This window comes from Trachemys scripta, chromosome 1 (assembly GCF_013100865.1).
Source record: "Trachemys scripta elegans isolate TJP31775 chromosome 1, CAS_Tse_1.0, whole genome shotgun sequence".
In the NCBI taxonomy this organism is placed as follows: Eukaryota; Metazoa; Chordata; order Testudines; family Emydidae; genus Trachemys; species Trachemys scripta.
In genome coordinates, this window is record NC_048298.1 from 85,520,449 (window position 1) to 85,543,395 (window position 22,947).

General features: G+C 45.7%; 2 protein-coding genes and 1 pseudogene across 2 annotated transcripts; all 3 read left to right on the forward strand.

Annotated features, from left to right (window-relative positions):
• The first annotated feature begins 1,591 nt into the window (after positions 1–1,591).
• On the forward strand, positions 1,592–12,733 carry LOC117879144 (butyrophilin subfamily 1 member A1-like). Its single transcript, XM_034774128.1, has 8 exons — positions 1,592–1,737; positions 2,877–2,954; positions 5,402–5,749; positions 6,139–6,417; positions 7,519–7,638; positions 8,053–8,073; positions 10,028–10,054; positions 11,285–12,733. The coding sequence occupies exons 2-8, from the start codon at positions 2,882–2,884 to the stop codon at positions 12,034–12,036; spliced, it is 1,620 nt and encodes a 539-aa protein (XP_034630019.1). The 5' UTR covers positions 1,592–1,737; positions 2,877–2,881; the 3' UTR covers positions 12,037–12,733.
• A 6,299-nt stretch (positions 12,734–19,032) lies between these two features.
• On the forward strand, positions 19,033–19,992 carry LOC117879149 (annotated as a pseudogene).
• Positions 19,993–21,862: 1,870 nt separating this feature from the next.
• Positions 21,863–22,704, forward strand: LOC117870041 (histone H1). The gene has a single exon (XM_034757272.1). The coding sequence runs from the start codon at positions 21,881–21,883 to the stop codon at positions 22,532–22,534; it is 654 nt and encodes a 217-aa protein (XP_034613163.1). The 5' UTR covers positions 21,863–21,880; the 3' UTR covers positions 22,535–22,704.
• Positions 22,705–22,947: the final 243 nt, after the last annotated feature.

The window sequence follows — 22,947 nt, forward strand, 5'->3', positions numbered from 1 at the left end:
AGCAGACGTTGAATGAAGTGAAAGTCACTAAACAGCTTATAGTGTTTGTTTACATTGTATCAATTACTTCAAGAACAAAGTCAGTTAACTTGTTTGTAAGTTTTACATAGTAGTAAAGTATCTTTCACAGGATAGATATAATCAATGGTTTCTACAGACAGTAGCTTACAAGTTTTAACAGAAGACCCAAAAGATTTTTGTACTTGGTGAAACTGTTGGATTTTAAAGTGTGGGGGACAAATTATGAGGGGGTCACTGTCACTTGGGGGAATCACTGTTAGTACCTTCTTTTATATCCCTACACCTGCAGCAGCGACAGGTCCTACTTTGCTAAAAAAGGCCATCTGATGTAGCTAATTCAAGCAGATAGCAGTCTCACATACCTACAGTGTGAGAAACTGCTATCTGTCGGAATTAGCTTCATCCGATTGCAGTGTTACAGATAGCACATCCCTACAGATTGCAGTTTCTATCTGTAGGAATTAGCTTCATCACATATATGGCAGTTACAGGTAGCATATCTCTACAGATTGCAGTTTCTCACACATATGTGTGTGTGAAAATGTTATTCATAGATTCATAGATTCATAGATTATAGGACTGGAAGGGACCTTGACAGGTCATCGAGTCCAGTCCCCTGCCCGCATGGCAGGACCAAATACTGCCTAGACCATCCCTAATAGACATTTATCTAACCTACTCTTAAATATCTCCAGAGACGGAGATTCCACAACCTCCCTAGGCAATTTGTTCCAGTGTTTAACCACCCTGACAGTTAGGAACTTTTTCCTGATGTCCAAGCTAGACCTCCCTTGCTGCAGTTTAAACCCATTGTTTCTGGTTCTATCCTTAGAGGCTAAGGTGAACAAGTTCTCTCCCTCCTCCTTATGACACCCTTTTAGATACCTGAAAACTGCTATCATGTCCCCTCTCAGTCTTCTCTTTTCCAAACTAAACAAACCCAGTTCTTTCAGCCTTCCTTCATAGGTCATGTTCTCAAGACCTTTAATCATTCTTGTTGCTCTTCTTTGGACCCTTTCCAATTTCTCCACATCTTTTTTAAAATGCGGCGCCCAGAACTGGACACAATACTCCAGCTGAGGCCTAACCAGAGCAGAGTAGAGCGGAAGAATGACTTCTCGTGTCTTGCTCACAACACACCTGTTAATGCATCCCATTATCTGTAGGACTGGTAAGGCTTTTGATACTGTCTCCGATGACCTTCTCATAAACAAACTATGGAAATACAACCTAGATGGAGCTAAAATAAGATGGGTGCAAAACTAGTTGGAAAACAGTTCCGACAGTAGTTATCAGTGATTCACCAGGTTGAAAGGGCATAATGAGTGGGATTCTCCAGGGATCAGTTCTGGATAAGTTTCTATTCCATTACGTATCGGTAACTGCTACCGGTAGCACATTCCTACGCGGAGCAGTTTAATACACTACACCTGTGATTTAAAAGGGCTAGCGCAGCAGCAGCGTCCGGAGCCCCAGGCCCTTTATATCAACACGGGAGGCCTAGGCGGCTTGGAGGGGCTGGGTGGAGGATGCTGATTCCCGATTCCCCCCAGCCCCCCCTTCCGCCTGAGGCCCCGCCTAGTGTCCTGACTTGCTTTCACTCCTGCTTCCCTCCTCCATGGTGTGGGGCGCCTCGGCCCCCGGAGCGAGGGGAGAAGCGGGGCGCTGCAGCCGCGGCCCACGCAGACTTGGCTGGGCTCGGAAGAGGAACTGCAGGTGCGAGGGGGCTTCGCGGGGCGGCTCCCTGTAGCGGACACCAGCGCAGCAGGGCTGGGCCGGCTCGGAGAAGGGCGGGGTTGCAGCTCCGGGAGCGCAGCGCGGAGGGTGGGAGGGAATGGGGAGCGCGCTGCGGGGTGAGCTGAAGAGGGCGGGACCGGGAGTCATCGGGCGGGTGGCTCCTTCCTGGCCATGGCAGCGGTGAGCTCAGGCCTGTAAGCGCTGGGCCTGCCCTGCAGCTTGGCGTGCCCTGCTCCCTCCCATCCCGCTGGGCCTTCTGCTGTGCGCCTGTGGCAAGGCACTTCAGCGTCATTACAGGCAGCACCTGTCTATGCTGCAGCACCTGGCTTTTGTATGTGACTATTACTTGTTACAATCCCATCATGGGCCAGGAGCCAGGGGTGCTGGGACAATTTGTATAGTGGGGGTGCTGGTGTAACGCGCACACCTCCTGGCTGTGTTCTGTCCCATCTAATTACATGGAGAGAGATGAATGAGTTTGCTCTACAGCCTTAGCTAACAGCTAGTGGCTCTTAGCTAAGGCTGTAGTGCAAACTCATTCATCTCTCTAAGTGGTCTTGGTGCCAGTAGATGGGACAGAACACCACCACCTGTCAAGTGGTGTGGATAGAGGTCGGGGGGTAGTCACAGGACTGGGAGCAGGGGGGTTGGATGGGGTGGGGTCCTGCAGGACCTGTTGGGGGTGAGGGTGTATATAGGGGTTGGGGGGCTGTCAGGGGACTGGGAGTGGGGGTGTGGATAAGGGGTAGGTCCTGGGTGGTGGATAAGGGGTGGGGGGTCCTGGGATAGGGCGGTTGGATGGGTCAGGGGTTCTGGGATGGGAAGTGGGAGGGGGCAAATAGGGGGTGAGGGCCAGGCTGTTTGGGGAGGCACAGCCTTCCCTACCCGGTCCTCCATACAGTTTTGCAACCCCAATGTGGCCATTGGGCCAAAAAGTTTGCCCATCGCTGGACTAGACTATAAACTCCTAATTCTCCCACTATAGCCTGAAAAATTTAGTTTGCACCTCATATTATTTTCACCTGGCAGAAAGTGTGGTTTGATTTGTGAATGCTCTCCAGACCCGTCCCCCAGAATTTTCTGGACATTGGTGTGAACTCTCCTGTTTTGTGTTCTAGGGGTTATGGAACTGTCTGCCAGGAGTGGGCTCTGGGCCTTTGCCTTCTTCTGCCATGTAGGAATCCTGGTCTCCTCAGGTAAGCAGGATCTTGACCTGGATCCCAAGTCACAACCTTCTCTCTGATCTTTACCTTAGCCACGTGGTGGGAGAAGGGGCCACTTCTACCCAAGAACCATGTGGACAGAATCACAACAGTGCCACCAAGGCAGGTGGGAGGGAACAAGAGGAGTGAATTCACATAGAAATAGGGGTTGTTCATGAGACGGCTCTTGCACTGCTGTACAGTTTGAATGGCAGCACTGCATAAGAGCAGAAGTCCAGGGAAGAAAGGAAAAGAGGACAATAATTTGATCCACATTATGAAGGGCAGTAGAAGAATGGAAGTGAATAATTATAGAACACAAGCCCTTTGGGTTAAGGAGGAGGCTAATAGTGAAATTTGTTGGGGTGGGATTGAAGTGATTAAAGAGAGCTGGAGGATAGGAAATCAAGGCCACTTGCTCAGGCAATTTAGAGACAAAGGGGAAAAAGGAGATGAAGTAGGGATAGCTCAGTGGTTTGAGCATTGGCCTGCTAAACCCAGGGTTGTGAGTTCAATCTTTGAGGGGGCCACTTAGGGATCTGGGGCAAAAATCAGTACTTGGTCGTGCTAGTGAAGGCAGGGGGCTGGACTTGATAACCTTTCAAGGTCCCTTCCAGTTCTAGGAGATGGGATATCTCCATTATTTGTTGGTTGGTGAAATAGAAAGAAGGTTTCTTAGGGCTATGGAGAGCAAAGAAGAAAGGAGCTGTAGGAGAAAGAGAGGTTGTAAACAAGAGATCCGGGGGGTGGGAGGTGATTTTTTTTAAAATGTATTTCTACCAGAATGGGAGTGGAAGGGATAATTTTCCTTGCATATATTTACTTAGGTGAAACAAACAAGTAAACAAAACCCACAAAAACATAAAACAATATACACTTCTACCCCGATATAACGTGACCCGATATAACACGAATTTGGATATAAAGCGGTAAAGCAGCGCTCCGGGGGAGGCGGGGCTGCGTGCTCCGGCGGATCAAAGCAAGTTCAATATAACACGGTTTCACCTATAACGCAGTAAAATTTTTTTTTTTGGCTCCCGAGGACAGCGTTATATTGGGCTAGAGGTGTACTATGTTAGGCCCAAGTGGTGGTGTAAGATATCAAGAACTAAAGCTGATCAAACTGTTTGTCCCTAATGTAGGTCCCTTTCTGATCAGATCCATGCATCAATCCTGTTCTGTAGTAAGGTTGAAGCAAATAACGTACATGCAAACAAACTTTTGACAATTTGTTGTGTGATTGGTCACTTAACTCACGGGCTATTGTTATTGCCTACTGATATTGCGAATGAACTCTTTACACGGGAGAATAATAAATGGCTGGTAAATAACCAGTAACGCACCTCTACTGTGAATTTTCCAATGAGTGCTCACTTATGTTAAAATTCATGACGCTTCAGGCTTCACAAACATTTTCGCAAATGCCTGGCACTTGTTTGAGTACTTGTGATTGACTGAATTTTACCCCATGAATACAAATGGCCCAAACTCTGTGCTTTTATTCCTGAAAATCAGTAGTGAATGAATTTTCTCAATATTTCTCCTTCTTTATCAAGAACCTTAATTCTTTACCAATCACCCATTCACCTCGCACCTGGACATAGATCATAAACACACCTGGCTCAGGAATCACATGGCTTATAGTATTGTTGGATTTGGGCTATGGAGCCTTTTACTCCTAGGACATTAGTTCAAAATTGGGATGAGGAGGTGGGAGTGAATTTGACAGAGGATCACCCACTAATTTTACTCCATGTATCTCCTAAATGGGACAGAGGACATTTCCCTGCTCACCTGTCATTGTGAGTCTCTTAAATCAAGACAGGTGCTGAATGGAGTCTCTAAGAAATGTTTGCAAATACAGGGCTCGATCCTGAAAAGTGGTATGTGCACTTGCTGGGGGATTGTCCATTGCTCTTGGCTCCCCATTTTAGGATTAGGGCATACTGGTTAGTGTGGCTGGGTGGGAGAGACACGTTAGTGAGCAGGAAATCTGCCTGAACCATGGTAGTGGTAACAAAGATGGTGAGAGTTGTGAGTGGTGATGTATGGGCTGTTGACAGTGCTGCTGAGTGATGCTGGATAGGGCTGGTGGTAAGCAATTCTAGTATTTTCAGGTTATTATGCCATGTTCTTTCCCAGTGCTATCAGATTTAAAAGGAGTAGCTCCCATTCTACCTGCTGGATGCTTGGGTTGCCCAGGATGCTCCTCTGCATGATTTCCCCCTGTGTAATGGTGGTCATAGTCTCCTTTGTCACTCTGTTGGAGTTTTGGTTTTTGGTGATGAAGATGGTTGGTAGTAATAGCGAGGAGAACTACAGTGATGGGAATGCAGATGGTTATAATCCAGAATGTGGTGGAGGTGGGGTTTGGCGATGTTGGAACTGAATAGACAATAAGGTGCCGGTGTAATTAATACCTTTCATGATATCCCTTTCAGAAAGCTTTACCCTGAAAGGATCAGATTCTTCAGTGATTGCCACAGTTGGCACAGATGTCATCCTTCCATGCCAACTTTCGCCTAGGACCGATGCCAAACAGATGGAAGTGAGATGGCATAGCAGTGAGATTCCTGGCCTAACCCATCATTATGTGAATGGGCAGGATGCCCCGCAGAAGCAGAACTCACACTACCGGGGAAGGACAGAGCTGTTCAAGGAGGAGCTTCCCAATGGCAATGTCTCTCTACTGTTAAAGAAGGTTCAGGTGGCAGATGGAGGCAGCTATGTCTGCTTTGTTGGCAACAAATTTAATTATTTGGAAGGCCTTGTGGAGTTAAAGGTTGGAGGTAAAGTAGGCTCTTGTTGTCAGTGAATTGCTTTTCTGTTTTAGCAGGTGACATGTCCTTCACTTACATGTATCCCCTGCAAACACACACACATTTTCCTCTGGCATTCTTTTGTTTCATTTCAAATCTCTGCCAGATACCTAAGCAGTTATTATCCACCTCTAGTCACCCAGATGCCATGGCAGCTGGCAGCAGTTACTGAGAGGCCTTGGTGACTGGCTGTGGCTACAGAGGGCCATGATGTTCCTCTGCTGGCTACACATTATCAGAGAGCATCAATGCACATGTTAATGATACCAACATGGTGAATCCTTTCCCTCCCAATGGGAACAAAGTAATGGTGTTTCCATGTCGAGTAAGCTAATATTGCTTGGTTTGCTTTGACACAGCTGTTGGCACAGGCCCCACAATCTCTGTGCACCATTCCCAGGACCAGGCAGTGACACTCACTTGCAGTTCAGAAGGGTGGTATCCGGAACCAGCAATACTTTGGACCGACAGGCATGGTCAAAGACAGAACTCAACTATGTCATCTGTAAAAGATGTTCAAGGTCTACACAATATTCAGAGTCACGTGGATGTGAAAGATAACAAGAACCAGGTCCTGGTGTGTCAGCTCCAAAGCAACTTCTGGGACCAGACAAGACAGTCGGCGCTGCAACTTTCCAGTAAGGCTATCCTGTTCCAAAGAGTTTGTCCGGGCAGTAGAAGACCGGGTAATGGTTTGCCGGACATAAATGGTTGGACATAAATGGTTAGGGCAGGACAGAACCACAGAAAGCAGGAGCTTTACAGTGTGCCTTCTTGGAATTTCTAGTCCCTCTGAACATCTCCTCTTTATTTTCTATATAGCATTTAAAAATGCATAGTATCGTATGTTGTAGCTGGGGCTTATGGTGGATGAGGGAATCTAGATGAGATGCTTGTAGTTTGGAGGATCCCAGTAGGATTCATGGAGGATGGGGGCTTTAGAGCTGCTTATGGAGCGAGTGGAGCAGGGGTGGGCAAACTTTTTGGCCCGAGGGCCACATTGGGGTTACAAAAGTATATGGAGGGCCGGGTAGGAAAGGCTGTGCCTCCCCCAAACAACCTGGCCCTTGCCCCCATCCGACGCCTCCCACTTCCTGCCCCCTGATTGTCCCCCTCAGAATCCCTGACTCATCCTAACCCCACCCTGCTCCTTGTCCCCTAACCGCACCTGGGACCCCACCCAGCCCCCCCTGCTACCTCTCCCCTGACTGCCCCGAGCCCTATCCACACCCCTGCTCCTTGACAGGCCCCCCGGGACCGCATGCCTATCCAACCCCACTGTTCCCCATCCCCTGACCCCTATCCACACACCCTGTCCCCTGACTGCCCCCTGGGATCCCTGCCCCTTATCCAACTCCCCGACCTCCTTACCATGACGCTCAGATAAGCATGTCTAGCAGCCTCGCCTCCCGGCCGGAGCCAAACATGCTGCAGATCCGCTCAGCAGGAGCGTGCAACCCCTCGCCCAGAACTCTGCCTGCGCGGTGGTGTGGCTGCGGGTGAGGGGAGACAGCGGGGGAGGGTCCGGGGGCTAGCCTCCCTGGCTGGGAGCTCAAGGGCCAGGCACAACGGTCCCGTGAGCCGGATGTGGCTCGTGGGCCGTAGTTTGCCCACCTCTGGAATGGAGTGTCTTAAATGTGGACACATGGCATGAAGAATATCAGTGAGACACCCTGAGACTCCTTCCAATTTTAAAGTTATTTTCTTCCTGAACTAACAACCCACTCCTTTCATTTCAGGTGATTTATTCCCATATGATAAACACCCATATATAGTCACCACAGTAATATTATGTCTGTCGCTCGTTATATTGGGTGTGGTTACAGGCTTCATATTCAAAACAGAGAGAGAATCCAAAGGTACGTTACGTTCCTGGTCCTTTCCCAGTGTAGAATATTCTCCATAGACAAATGCATCCTAAGATAGAGATTAAAAGCAAGAAATAGGTAGGGAATGTGTGATGGGACAGAAACATCAATAAGATACAAATGTTACTATTTTCAGCTCCTGTGACTGATTGGTTCTGCCTCTTGTAACAGAGGAAATTCTCAGGGCCATTTAGCTTTTCCGGGCTCTTACTTTTACCAACATTTTATCATATTTTGCTGAAGTAGATCTCTGTAGGAAGGAGACCCTTTGATCATGGGAATGTACCCTCAACTCAGGATGAGGGTATTGCATAGGTTGGCTCAGGATGGACACATTGATGTAGGTATAATACCAGTTGATGGTCTCTTCTTTGCACATTCATCTCTTCTCTTTTCTTCCCTCAGGAAAGCTTCAAATTGCAAAAGGTATGTAATTTGTTTTTCTAGAATGGACTCCTTTGATCTCTCTCTGCATCTTCCTCTCTCTTTTCATTACTGTCTCTCTCTCCCAGTCCCTGCTGTTCTATCATGTTTGTCTGTGTTTCTCTCTCAGGAGCCTGAGGATTCGTTCAGAAGGATAATTGTCTGTCTCTTCACTGATGGGTGCATCACCCCCCTCTTAGGTTGTTGAGTGAGACAGTTGGTGATTCTCCTTTTCAGTGTGGGATAACCGTTATAACTTGTAACGTGTTCAAGTTCACTAATGTTTTACACATGCCCTGCTGGCACACGCCCCAACCACACATAGAACACACAGGTATCCTGGATATTGCTGGCTGTGACTGGATTTCTATGATCCTGTCTTTCTGATGTTAGATTTTTTGAGCTGCTTTAGTGACTCCATAGTTAAGGTTCGAAGACAGTTGTCATTATAAGCCAATTTTTGACCTTTGTCTATAATTTCCTTAAAACAAACAAAACCCAAACTTACTTTCTTCTTAAAATTTTGGCATGTGTGATCTCATAGCATGAAGAGGTGTTTTTTATTTATATTGAAAGTTGAGGTTAATCTGAGAAGGCAGTTTGGGGAATCTGAGACTTTGATTTGAGTGACTGCTGTTCTAATTTTTGAAAAATCTAACTTTATGTATCTCACTGATATCTAGAAACAGCAGATTTCTTAGTCTCTAGTTTTTAGTGACCTCTATCAGACCTTAGAAAGTCCACTCAGGGGGGTGCATGTGCAAGGGGAGGATATGTACTTCTCCCCATGCTGTCTTGACTTCTCCGTTCTTCATGCTCCTAAATACTCCTCCATAGGAGTTGCTCAAAAATGGGGGGCCTCCTTCTGGCATATGTCAAAGTGCTCGGTAATAGTGGGCAAAGTGCATGCTGGATAAAGGGAGGGGGAGGACTTTGACAGCAGGGGGAATGGCAGCATGCTGAAAAAAGCATTTCTTCCAACCTGCTACCTGAGTTCCATGGAAGAGACATGGGGAGTGAAGGACTCCTTCTCTGGTTGCTTCCTGCTGCTCCCTGGTTTGGTCTCCAGAACTTCCTATCAGCTTGACAGATGTGAACGTTCCATTCTGGAGAACTTATTTAAAATATCAAATTAAAGTAATCTTTGGTCCTGTGCACTAGATCTCAACTAACTGAATTCAGTAAACTATGTTTTATCTTCCTGCCTTGTTCTGTTTTTCTTGCTAGATAATACACAGGTATAGATATCTCTGTCTATATTAAACTCTAAATACCTATGGACATTTTTTTTTAAGTGAGTATTTAAAGTTAAGTTTCTAAGCTCATATTTAAATAGCAAAATAAGAGGCCCAATTTTTCAAAAGTACTGACCACCCAGCAGCTCCCATTGATTTCACTGAAGCTGCTGGGTATACATCACTTTAGAAAGTCAGAGTCCTGTGGCACCTTTAAGACTATCGGAAGTATTGGAGCATAAGCTTTCCTGGGTGAATACCCACTTCGTCAGACATGCATCTGACAAAGTGGGTATTTATCCACGAAAGCTTATGCTCCAATACTTCTGATAGTCTTAAAGGTGCCACAGGACTCTCTCTGCTTTTTACAGATCCAGACTAACACGGCTACCCCTCTGATACTTTAGAAAGTCAGGTAATTTATTTTAGGTATTTCAGTGTGTATATAGGTGGAGTCTAAGTGTAAGTATGAACTTTTGGAGTTGGCCCTTTTTAAAAAAAAAAAAAAAAAGGGGGGGGGGGGTCACAACCAATGAACTCCTTGTCCGGTTCATTTCAAATCTGGCAGAAGAATTCTATCTCAGTGACATACCTAACTTACCAGTTTTGAGACTGCTAGTTCTTTTTCTGTGGATTGTAAGAGGAGTGTCCCAATCTGGTTTATAGTGCAAACTCCATTAACTTTGGTATTCTTTCCTAACTTCCCTTGTTTCACATTTCAGAGCTATTGAAGGCCCGAAACTCAGCTGGTGAGTAACCAAAAAAAGTTACTTCGGGATCTCAGTGAAATTACCTCCTTTTTAGTCCAGCATCACATTCTGAAGGTCTGTCCTCTGCTCCGTGTACTTGAAGAACTTACCTCAGTAATGGAGGTGGACAAGCTAAATCTAGTGTCTTGCCCTCTTGCTGGAGAGGAATGATTATTCAAAGAATGGGTGGGAGGGAACTATAAAAAGGAGAGGAACTGGTGAGCCTTCCTGAAAGCTGTAGCTCACAGTCCCAGTCTCTGTCACCACTGCGTCAAATTCCTTTTTCTTATTATTGGGTTTCTTGGGGACCTGACTAGACCTCATTGCAGAGGGATAAATCCACATGAAAGTTAGTAGTTATGTGAAATCATTGAAGTTACTCTAATTTACATTGGTGTCACTGAGAGCAGAGTTTGTTTCTAAATGTGTGTGAAATTGGACAGTACCTTCCAGAGTGACCTAAAGGGAGTCTCTGCCAATCACTGTAATTTTTTTCCCCTCCCCCTCCCCCCCCTGAAAATTGTTTGTAAAAACAGTCCAGTGGGATTCCATAGTTATTGTCTGTCAAGAATTTCCATTGTAAATTAAGCAAAATTTCCTAATAAAAAGATACCTTTTCAGCCACCAGTTATAAAACACAATCTGGGCTCTGAAAGTCCAGCTAGGGTCTTTCCTGCAATCTGAGTGTCTCCAAATTTAAGCCATCACTGACACCTGTGCAACCCCCATTCAGTGCATTTGGCCAGGTGTAACTGAGATTTAATGAAGACTTCTGTTAATAAACTACAAGAAGGAATGGAATCCAGATAACTCTCTTATCTGTGTGGCACTCACAGGTAAAACTCTGCAAATCTGCAGGTATCCGCTTTATATCCGCCAACCACGTTTGCGGATCACAGATGCAGATACAAATTTTGTATGTGCGCAGAGCTTTACTCACAGGAGCAAGAAGCAGTATTTTAGTCAGTAAAGTAAGCAGATATAATTTTGGATACACTCGGGGCACAGCTCTGGTGAGTAAGAAGAAACAATGTTTACTATAATATGTTTCTACTCTGAAAATTATTTAAGGCTGTAGAGGGACCTCAGGGAATCAGGAAGACAGGTAGTGAATGTAGGGGATGCTTCTATGAATTGGGTGATGTAGGAAGTGAAAGATCACCCATGCGTGTGGTTTGTTTGGTTTGTTTGGTTTGTTTAACCCCCATGTGTCTCCATTTAACTGTACAGTGCAAATCAGATTGGATCCTAAAACAGCCCATCCCAACCTTTATATTTCATCGGATTGCCAACATGTAAACCATACTGACCAGAAGCAAGAGGTGACAGATACTCCGGAGAGATTTGATGGATGGGCCTGCGTGCTAGGATCTGAAACCCTCAGAGCTGAGAGAGAATATTACTGGGAAGTGTATGTGGGAAATAAGACAGACTGGGATCTTGGGGTAACAAACGGGAAGGCTAATAGGAAAGGCTGGCAAGATTTGAAGCCAGAGAATGGGTACTGGGGGATACGATTTTTTAACAATACTGATTATATAGCCTTAGTGGATCCTCCAGTTAAACTAAGACTTGGCAAACAATCTGAAGTAGTTGGGGTTCTCTTGGATGGTAAGGCTCAGAGATTAAATTTCTATGATGTTTCAGAAATGTCTCACATCTACACTTTTACCCTGAATTCCTCTCTGGATGTATACCCCTATTTCTGTCCTGGTCTGAACAAAAATGGGAAAAACAAAGACCCTCTCCAACTTTGCTTTCCCTCTCATGGCTTCTGTGACCCCATGTCTTCAACTTCCATTCCTTCATCTCCTACCCCCACATTAGAGCTCTTGGGTGGCAATAATGGAAAGGATGTGGCTGCAGAACACTCCAGCCTCAACAACGATGCTGCTGCCACCCTTCCATTTCTACCCCAGGCTCCTTTCGTACAGAAGGAGGAGCCATCCCCTCTATATGGCAATATGCACAAATGTGGATAGGTTCTTAGTTTTGGACTGTGGGGTTTACCCTGACTGCATTTCCTTGGGGGAATTTACATGCCCAAGTCCCAGGGGTTTAAGCCCTGCAAATCCTGCAACAAGCCCATGCCAATGGGCGACACCCCCGATGCTTGTTTAAAGTGTCAGGGGGAGGCTTACCAAGCAGACAAGTGCAGGATTTGTAAAGGGTTTTGCCCCAGAACAAAAAAGGAGCAAGATTTTCACCTCAAGCAGCTCCTTGTGGAGGCTGTGTTCAGACCACAACCTCCAGCAGTGCGGCAAGACCTGGGACTGACCTCATTGGTGCACAGCGCCCCAGTGGCAGTGGTGGAAGCAGCACCGTGGAAGGACGCTGGCAGAGGCCCTCGACACAGCCGCTCCCCAGTGCCAAAGCCAGCAGGATTGACCCAGCACTGCTCCTATTCCTTGGCACAGAAGCAGCACCGGAAGCAAGGGAGGAGTGGATCTCTGTCCCAGAGACCCACCTGTGATGTTGCATGCCATATGTTTTATGGAAATATGCTTGAATGTAAATATGATGTAACTGGAATATGCTTTATGCACAAGGTCTCTTGTAAGGTATCATTACAAAGCTTATGATCTACGTGGTGTGTTCATCCTATTTGGATGTATTATGTCTATGTCTGGAGTTAAGAGAATAAATTATAAACTTGTATTACTGATGTAAACATCTTAAGTGGAAGCTATTAAGAGTGCTTCAGAATCAATGAACTGTGAATGGGTTTGTTTACCTACAAGCCTTTCTCTGTGCATCTTCAAGCTACTAGGTAATGAAGAAGGAGGTCTTACAGTGACATGTGATCATGTCACCTGAACCAGAATCCATCTTAAACCTGGTGCTTTTCCATTTAGAAGGAGGGGTGGGGATCTAGAGAGATGAAAAGATTCCTGCCTTGTGCCAAAGCTAAAAAGGGGGTGAAATGGAACAAAGGGGGCTGCTAGTCATGAGAAATCCGCTAGTTACCACCTGAGCTGGAACTAACAAGGGGAAAGGATTAGACCAGACTCCTTTCTAGTTTGGGCCTGTGAAAGAAGCTTATTGGAACATCTCTAAGGGTGAGATTTAGGTGTATTCAGTTTCTTAATGTATTAGGTTTAGACTTGCGTGCTTTGTTTTATTTTGTTTGGTAACTTACTTTTTTCTATCTGTTACTACTTTAAACCACTTAAATCCTACTTTTGATACTTAATAACATCACTTTTATTTATTAATTAACTCAGAGTAAGTGATTAATACCTGGGGAAGCAAACAGCTGTGCATATCTTTCTATCAGTGATGTAGAGGGTGGACAATTTGAGTTTACCCTGTATAAGCTTTATACAGAGTAAAATGAATTTATTGGGGGTTTGGAGCCCACTGGGAGCTAGGTGTTTGGGTGCTAGAAACACAAGTACTTGCTGAGCTGTTTTCAGTTAAGGCTGTAGCTTTGGGGGTGTGGTTCGGACCCTGGGTCTGTATTGGAGCAGGCTACAATGTCTGGCTCAACAAGACAGGGTTCTGGAGTCCCAAGTCACCAGAGAAAATAGGCTCAGAGGTAGTTTCAGCACATCAGGTGGCAGTCCTAAGGGGGTCTCTGTGACCAAACCCATCACACCACCGGTCAGTGGGGCGTGTCCCACAGAGGAGCATCCAGTGCCCAAGTGGTTGGAGACAGCACTGTTGACTTTGGCCTCACAGGGGGGGACTGTTGAGTCCGGTGCCGTTGGACTCCATGGCCCAGGTCATCAAGGAGGTGGAATTGCCATCCATTCCATACACCTTTGAGGCCATGAGGGACCTCATTGCCATGACAGCGCCGAGGTTGCCCACCCTTTGGGCCAAGCCTCCGTTACCGCATCACATGGCACCATCTCGAGGCAAACTGGTGATGCTCCATCCCTCGGCTGATGGTGTCCCAGCACCACTCAGAGTCCCGGTGCCGGTCACAATCGCGGCACCCATCGAACTTGCAGCACTGCTCCAGGTTGCACCAGTGCTCCCGCTCGTGACTCCGATCCCCATTGTGTAGCAGGTCCTGCTCCCGACACTGGTCATCCTGGCACTGATCAGTAACCCCCCACAGATCCAGAGTGTGGCACCGCTCCCCACCCTCATGGCACCGCTCACTAGGCCAGCTCTGCTTGGCACCACCCTGGCCATCGTGGTCTTGGTCCCTGTCTTTGGGCTTGGAAACAAGGTCTAGATACGCGGAATGGGGCTGGCACTGGTTGGGCCGGGAAAGCCCTGAGGTGGGAGCCGGGCTGTGGCCGGCGCAGTGGCGGAGACCAGTGCAGTGGCCATTTTGGACCCCATGGACTCTAAAGGTTCCCGGTTGGCAACCTCTGAACAGCATGTGCAGGAGGCTTTAGCCAGTCGCCCCATCCCTAGGGGTGCCAAGGAGGTACTGTTTCTCACCCCCCACAGAACCAACCCCAGTTCCTGAGCCTGATCCAGGTTTGCCTGGCCCAGTCAGCAAGACAGGATGGGAGCTCCCTAGAGAGCGAGAGGGTCAGGAGGACCCTATTCCCCCATTGGCCGCCTTGTCTTCCTCCCCGGATTTGGCGGTTGCCAGCAGCTCTGTCTCGGGACTGCCCTCCATAGACAGCCACACCCCCAGGATCTCCTTTGCAGGGTGGTGCAAAACATGGGCCTGCAGGCCGAGGAGGTGGTGGAGTGGTCAACATCCTGGCCCTGGAAAGCCAATTGAGGGTGGTTCTACCCCTCATTAAGACTATACAGGCCAATGCTAAGACCATTTGGTAGACCCTGGCCTCCATCCCTCCCACTGTGAAGGGCGTGGAGAGAAGTATTTCATCCCATCTAAGCGGTACGAATATCTCTTCACACACCCACAGCCTTACTCGGGGGTGGTTGCTGCAGTGAACGAGAAGAAAAGGAAGGGCAAGAAGCCCCAGCACCTAAGTCCAAGGACACCAAGCGCCTGGACTTATTTGGGGTCAAAGTGTACTCTACAGGGGGGTGCAACTCAGGATTGCCAACCAGCAGGCAACTCTGAGTAGATACAGCTTCAACTCCTGGAACTCGATGCTCGAATTTAAGGTGCTGGTTCCAACTGGAGCTATAGTGGAGGAGGACAAGGCAGTGGCACAGGTCCTTTTACAGGCCTCACTGGATGCTGCAAACTCAGTGGTGCCCACCTTGTCCTCCAGTATCGCCATGAGGCATAGCTCATGGCTGCAGCCTCAGGACTCCTGCCTGAGGTTCAACAGACAATGCAGGCCTACCTTTTGATGGGGCAGGTCTGTTCGCAGAGAAGACTGACTCTAGGCTCCACAGCCTAAAGGACTCTAGAGCTACCATGAAATCCTTGGGTATGCACAGCCCGGTAACCCAACGCAAACATTTCAGGCCTCAGCAGCAATCCTATCCTCCTCGGCTGAGACAGGATTTTTATAGGAGAAGGGGTAGGAATGGCCTGGCCCTTCTAACCCCCTCAACTAAACCATCGTCGGGTTCCAAACAGGCTCTTTGAAGGGGTGCCCGAGGACGGTGCACCAGCCTCACTTCCGTATCCTTCCCTGTCCTTTTTGAATCATTTGTGCCACTTCTACCATGCTTGGTCCCAAATAACTTCAGATGGCTGGGTCCTCCTTATGGTGGCAGTGGGATATTCTTTCCAGTTCTGCTCCTGCCCTCTCTCTTCAGGGACCCCTCTCACTTGCAACTCCTTATCCAGGAGGTGCAGGCGCTCCTTGGTATGGGAGCAGTGAAGGAGGTTCCTCAGTAGCATGTCTCCTTTCTCTACCAGCTATGCTATTTACCAGTTATTTAATATTTTACAAGTCAAAATCTCCCACTCATCACATTTCCTCCTCCCCCATATCTCCTTTAGTGTATCCTAAGTCCCTGTTTAAAAAAAATACCAAGTATTTGCTATCTTCCTAAACAGTCAGCATTTTGGAGCTATCTAAAGGGGGAAGGAATGCATTACAAAGCTGAGGAGCACTTATGGAGAATGTCCTCCCAAACTCCTTATCTTCTAGACCAACAGATCTCCAGCTTGAATGCCTCCTCTGTTCTCAGTTGCAGCAACATGACATCAGAGAGAAATGATCCCTCATAAAGGGAGGTGCCTGTCCTTTTAAGGCTTCATTACAACAAACAGAAACTTCACGTCAAGGTGTATAGGCCACCAGTGCAAAACTGGAACACTGGTGTCATGTGCGCATTGTGAATTAACCTGCTTAACAAATGAGTTACCACAATCTGCACAAGTTTCAGTTCACAAATGGATTTAAGGCATAGCCCTATGGAGAGTGCATTGGAAAAGTCCATCTAAAAGGTGCCAAAAGCATAGGTTATGGAAGGGAGGTCTGCATGTAAAAGGTCACAACTAGAGCTGTATGAGAATGGGATTTTCTGTTCCATGAAAAAAAAAAATGTTTTTTTTTGGGGGGGGGGGAATATTTCTGTAGTGAAACATCAACACATTTTGGATTTTTTCATGGAATGGCTGCTCAGCTGCCTGCCCTCCACGATGGCTCCCAGAGCATCTGGGCTTTTCTGTGGTCTACCAGATAGGCTGCTGAGGAACCAGGGCCTTGATGCCCTGGGAACTTGTGCTTCTGGGCTCTCTGCTTCTCATCAGGTGAACTGCCAAGGAGCCAGACAGGAAATCAGGCAGGTTTCCATGGCAGTGTTAATCAGAAACCTGCCTTTTTTTCCATCAGAATTTTGACAACATTGACACACTCACCCAAAAAGGTTGAATTTTAATAAATTGGCATTTTCTGATAGAAAAATGTTTGATCAGAAAATTTCCAACCTGCTCTAGTAACAACCCATGGACTAGATTCAGATAGGACAACAAAATAGAACAGCCAACCAACCAGCCAAAATCACCTCAAACCAAAACTTCCTGGCCACTGCCACTATTTGGTCATCTTAATGTGGCTGGACATCTAACAATGCTTTTCTTGGGCATCTAGGGAAACGGGCAGTGACGTCAATGTACTGTTTAATTCATGAAAGTTACTAATAAAACCATCAGTTTCCACCTCAAATATAGGATGGGATGCTCACCCTTGTTTGTGTTACTGAGATCTGGCTGGCTGAAACAAATAGTGATTTGGCATAGCTCTGTCCAACAACATAGTCACTTCAAATTAATTTGCTGAAGGGCCAGGGAAGGGGAATGGCTTTACTATTTGAATTAGACCTTGGGATTAGGGGTGTTTCACTCTGAAGGTGGATTCATTGAGGTGTTTGAGAGTACTTTGAGAGTTCCAGGACAAATTTAATTTAAGAATTACATACTATCCCCTTTTGACCCTCAGGATTTCAATCAAATCTAATTGAGTTGTTTACAGATCTGAGGAAGTTGCAAATTATTAATCATTATTTAAAATGCATTTTATGGTAGCATCTAAACACCTGAGTCAGGCCATGTCCCCATTGTGGTAAACATATCAGAAATGACAGTCTCTTTCGCAAAGACCATTACTGTGCTCAGTAATTTCACTATCTGTGCTGCTGCTAACTCTTATATGTTGCTCTTAAACCACATATGGTAGCTTCCATAACAATGAAGATCCTCTCCCAGGTGGTTTCTGACTCAGATTTGGTTGATGGCTAATATTCATGGTGGGACTGGAAATATTGAATACAGGGGGTAACAGTGATGACATCTTTATCATGGGCAGATCATTACAACTGGGCTGAGGTTAGGGTCTCTGTTTGCTCCAACTTGAGGTGCTGAACCTGTTTAATGATTCTCTTTTAGGGTCAGATTTTGATAGCCTTACACCTGGACAAGTCCTACTGAAGTCAATTGGACTTGTATAGTTAGATATTTTTCATTTTGTCTAATGGTATCACAAACTGTTCCTCACACAGATAGACCATAAGGGCCGGCTCCAGGCACCAATGCAGCAAGCAGGTGCTTGGAGCGGCCAACAGCAAGGGGTGGCACGTCCAACTCTTCCGCAGCAATTCGGCGGCAGGTCCCTCACTCCCTCTCGGAGCAAAGGACTAGCTGCCGAAGAACAAAGCGGCGGTAGAGCTGCTGCCGAATTGCCGCCGATCGCAATCATGGCTTTTTTTTTCCCCTTCCTGCTTGGGGCGGCAAAAACGCTAGAGCCGGTCCTGTAGACTGTATTAGGTTCCAGAACATACAAAGGGATAATGTTGTCTAGCCTTGACCACTGTAAAACTTAACCTGGATGATTTGTTTCCAGAGTAACATACTCTTATTTGGTTATTTATTTAAAAAAAACATTCCTAAAAAGATATACATGATTGCTATTGAGACAAATTGTTTACACTTTCTTCTAAATAGCTGTACATTTTTGCTACCAAAGAATGGCTACTGAGCTTTCCTCACAGCAATGGTATTTTGACTGTATAAATTTTAGATAGAGATATTTTCAGACAATAAAATAAAATACATGCTAAGTGTGAAATTATACTTGGATCTTTTGGTAAGATGTTAAAAAGACATTAATTATCCCCTTTTTATTCACTTGGGGGCAAGTAACAAACTAAATACAAGTATCTCATTTATGGCAAGATTCATGCAGGGGAGAAAAAACATTCTACTCTGTTCTTTTAATCATGCTTGAATCAATTTTATAATTAACTAAATATCCCACCACACCGATGTGGAAGGACCAGTTATTACTTCTGCAGCCAGAAAAGCATTAAAATATTCTAGGAGATACATATTCAAAGTACACGCTGTAAAAGAAGATCCTCACGTTTATAAAGACAGGTTAATCAATTGTCACTACTGAGGGAAATGTGGATCGAGCAAGACAGCCTCTGGGAAATGCAGGAAGGGAAGGGGGCGTGGAGGGAGGAAAGGTGAAACTAGAGGCTCTACTGCCTAGCCATTGGTCAGATTCAGATCCGCATCACCATTGGTTGAACAGACCATGTTAATTTTTTAGCCAATCACAAATTACATTAGCAGTCATACGGACAGGATAAAAGGACAGAAATTAGGGCGCTATTACGCGGCCTGGGTAGCTTTATAACATTGTGCGTTTGGTAGTTGTTACTAGAGAGCAGATTACGATGTCAGGCCGAGGAAAGCAGGGCGGGTAAGGTGCGAGCTAAGGCAAAGTCTCGTTCCTCGCGGGCTGGGCTGCAGTTCCCGGTGGGCCGTGTGCATCGCCTGCTCCACAAAGGCAATTACGCTGAGCGGGTGGGTGCCGGAGCTCCGGTCTATATGGCCGCGGTGCTGGAGTATCTGACCGCTGAAATTCTGGAGCTAGCCGGCAACGCTGCTCGCGATAACAAGAAAACCAGGATCATCCCCCGTCACCTGCAGCTCGCCATCCGTAACGACGAGGAGCTCAACAAACTGCTTGGGAAAATCACGATCGCTCAAGGGGGTGTTTTGCCCAATATCCAGGCTGTGCTGTTGCCCAAGAAAACCGAAAGTCATAAAGCCAAAAGCAAATGAAACTGACCAAGAAAGGTGAACACTTCAACTTCAGTACTAACCAAAGGCTCTTTTCAGAGCCACCTATTGTCTCATGAAAAGAGTTGCATGTCATCAAACAGAGGGAGCAGCCCTGTTTGTTAAATAGAAAACTCCCCATTTAGTATGGGTCGTCCAAAAAAAACAAAAAACAAACAAACAACTTAAACATTTATTAGTGATTCTCTTCTCCCCCTCTCCTCCATTACTTTTCATGAGTAATGGAAGCCCCTTCGGGGGAGGGGAAACCAGGCATCAAGCCTTTGTTTTTCCAGGTTCCATAAATATCGATGGGGCAAAACAGATTATATAGTAAACCAACGAGAAAAATAAATACTAATTCAATAGAAATAAGTGATTATGGTGAATTCTATGTTGAATCCATCCTGTTTGACTATATAATTTTTTTAATGTTGCTGTGACAAATAACAATTTTACCCAAGTTATCTCATCTGCCTTGGTTTTTTTTATGCTCATATTTAAAGAACTGTCTCCCAAATATTGATTGGTCCATTTGAACCCAAAATAATAGTGAAACCCTAATTCCTTTAAAAGGGGGTTTCAAATTCCTTAGTTACATAGAACAGTTTTTAACACGTTTAATTTCGAATATAGAAATTAGAATAACACATACTGTCTAACCCCATTTCCTCTGTAGTTTGGATACATTAAGGTTTGTGGGAGATTGAGGATATTGCCAGTTACTGATTGGTTAATTTGATATAACAAAAGAGATTTCGTCCCCATTTATGATTAGATGTTGCATATGAAACTGGTCTGTCGGTTCAAAAATGTCACAAATGGAAGGAAAAAGTAACAGGAAAAATACTTTTTTAAATGGCTACTCTTGATTTAAAATCTAACCTTCTAATATATAGTACCATTAGGAATCACTTGTAACAACACAAGGTAAAACCTGTGATTTATTAAAGGGATGCGCCCTTCCAATTATGGGAGAGCTCTGCATTTGATTTAATAATAAGGGAATGTTTTCTTCTGTTTCTTTCCCTGTGTGTGTTAGCGTTATTCTATAATTTTGTTCTCAAAATTTGCATCAAGCCTTTCTATCTTGTAAGAGAGATTTGTGTGATTATTTCTATTTTAAATTTTCTCATTAATATAAATCCATCACTAATTGAACAATAATGTGTAATATGCAATGTTCTAGTCCTAAAGCAGTGGTTCTTACACTTTTGTACTGGTGACCCCTTTCACACAGCCTCTGAGTGCGACCCCCCCCCTTATACATTAAAAACACTTTTTAATATATTTAACATCATTATAAATGCTGGGGGCAAAGCAGGGTTTGGGATGGAGGCTGACAGCTCACGACCCCCCCATGTACTAATCTCGTGACCCCCTGAGGGGTCCCGACCCCCAGTTTGAGAACCCCTATGACCTAGAGCAAAGATAAAGGTCAGTGACAATTTGCCCAAGTTTGTAATGTACAAGAATGAAAAGACTTTAGCAATAGCCATGCCCTTTAAACAATGGATTAGGATTTCAAAAGTTGGTTACTGGATCAGTTCAGAAACGCAGTGTTGAGTTAATGAATGTTAATATTTTCTTCATAATCTAATAAAACCTCGCCAATAATTCTTCCACCTGAAGTTACTATGACCTTGTCTACTATGATAATGAATGTTCCTGTAACACAGGAATAAGAGAACTAGCAGCTCTGTATTGTACACAGGGCAGCACACTACGAACTGCTCTGCTTTAACAAGTCGTCCACTTTTGGGGCACAAACAGTCCCTCACGGGACTTCAATCTGCTCCTCGCATTGTTCCATGGTTTGTTAATTTAACATTTCATGTTTTAAGGAGGGTAAAAGATTTTGGTCAAAGAAGCTAATTTCTAATCCATATTCAACGCTCAGGGACGAGTTTGTGTTACTTCCTTCTCTTTGAAATCAATTTACTATGAAAACATTGATTCAAATTTCTGGCTTTGAGCCTTGATTGGGAGAAGACCCTTTAAAGAATAACATTTCATTACTTTGGAAATTTCATTGTACACGGTGCAGTTTTTATTTAGAAGGAAAAACAAAAGTTTCTCTCTCCCGAGGTCTCTCCAGGTCCAGGACTCGCGGTTTATTGATTCTTTTAAAACTCACCTTTTGTTTCTCCAACGGGAAACTCTACTGAATGAAAATACCCTCTTTCCCCTTCCACAGGCTATAAAGTGGGGGTGATTCGGTGGCGGATATACTGCAAAAAACACACTTTTTTGACTTCCAAGAAACACAAACTGAACGGGAAGAAGAGTACTTTCTGGCTTGCAGCTGGGCGGGCTCTTTAACGCACCAATCACAGAGTAGCTGTTCTCTATAAATACCAGGCATCTGACCTACTCTAGCCCAATTGTTTTCTTCTGATTCGTAGGGAACGTCTGCTACAATGTCGGAAACGGCGCCTGTTGCCACTCCTGCTGTGTCCGCTCCTGGGGCAAAAACCTCTGCTAAAAAGCCGAAGAAGGCGGCAGGAGGCTCAAAAGCCCGCAAGGCTTCGGGGCCCAGCGTGACCGAGCTGATCACCAAGGCGGTGTCCGCTTCCAAGGAGCGCAAAGGGCTCTCCTTGGCCGCTCTTAAGAAGGCTTTGGCCGCCGGAGGGTACGATGTGGAGAAGAACAACAGCCGCATCAAGTTAGGACTGAAGAGCTTGGTGAGCAAGGGCACCTTGGTACAGACCAAAGGTACTGGTGCTTCTGGTTCCTTCAAACTCAACAAGAAGCCTGGCGAGATCAAGGAAAAGGTACCTAAGAAAAAGCCAGCGGCAAAGCCTAAGAAACCAGTTGCTAAGAAGCCCGCCAGCGCCGCCAAGAAACCCAAAAAAGCTGCGGCCGTGAAAAAGAGCCCGAAGAAAGCCAAGAAACCAGCGGCTTCCGCGGCTAAGAAAGCGGCCAAGAGCCCGAAAAAGGCCAAACCCGCCAAGCCTAAAAAGGCAGCTAAGAGCCCGGCTAAGGCCAAGGCCGTGAAGCCCAAGGCTGCCAAGCCCAAGGCTGCCAAACCTAAAGCAGGAAAGGCTAAGAAGGCAGCGCCCAAAAAGAAGTAAAGCGGCTTGAAAAGGAAAATAGAGTCTAACTCGTGCAAACAAACCCAACGGCTCTTTTAAGAGCCACCCACCTTTTCCAAAAGGAGCTGAAACACTCGTGCCTTCACCGTAACAGCAGTAACAAATCCTTTCCCCTTTGTGACGAAATGGTGAAAGATTACAAAGTAACTTTTTAAAAGTTATTTTGTCGTTTTGGGGGAAGCTAAGAGGAAATATTTTGTGGATACTAAGTATCGGGGTAGCCGTGTTAGTCTGTATCTACAAAAACAAGGAGTCTGGTGGCACCTTAAAGACTTAACAGATTTATTTGGGCTTAAGCTTTCGTGGGTAAAAACCTCACTTCTTCCTATGCATCTGAAGAAGTGAGGTTTTTACCCACGAAAGCTTATGCCCAAATAAATCTGTTAGTCTTT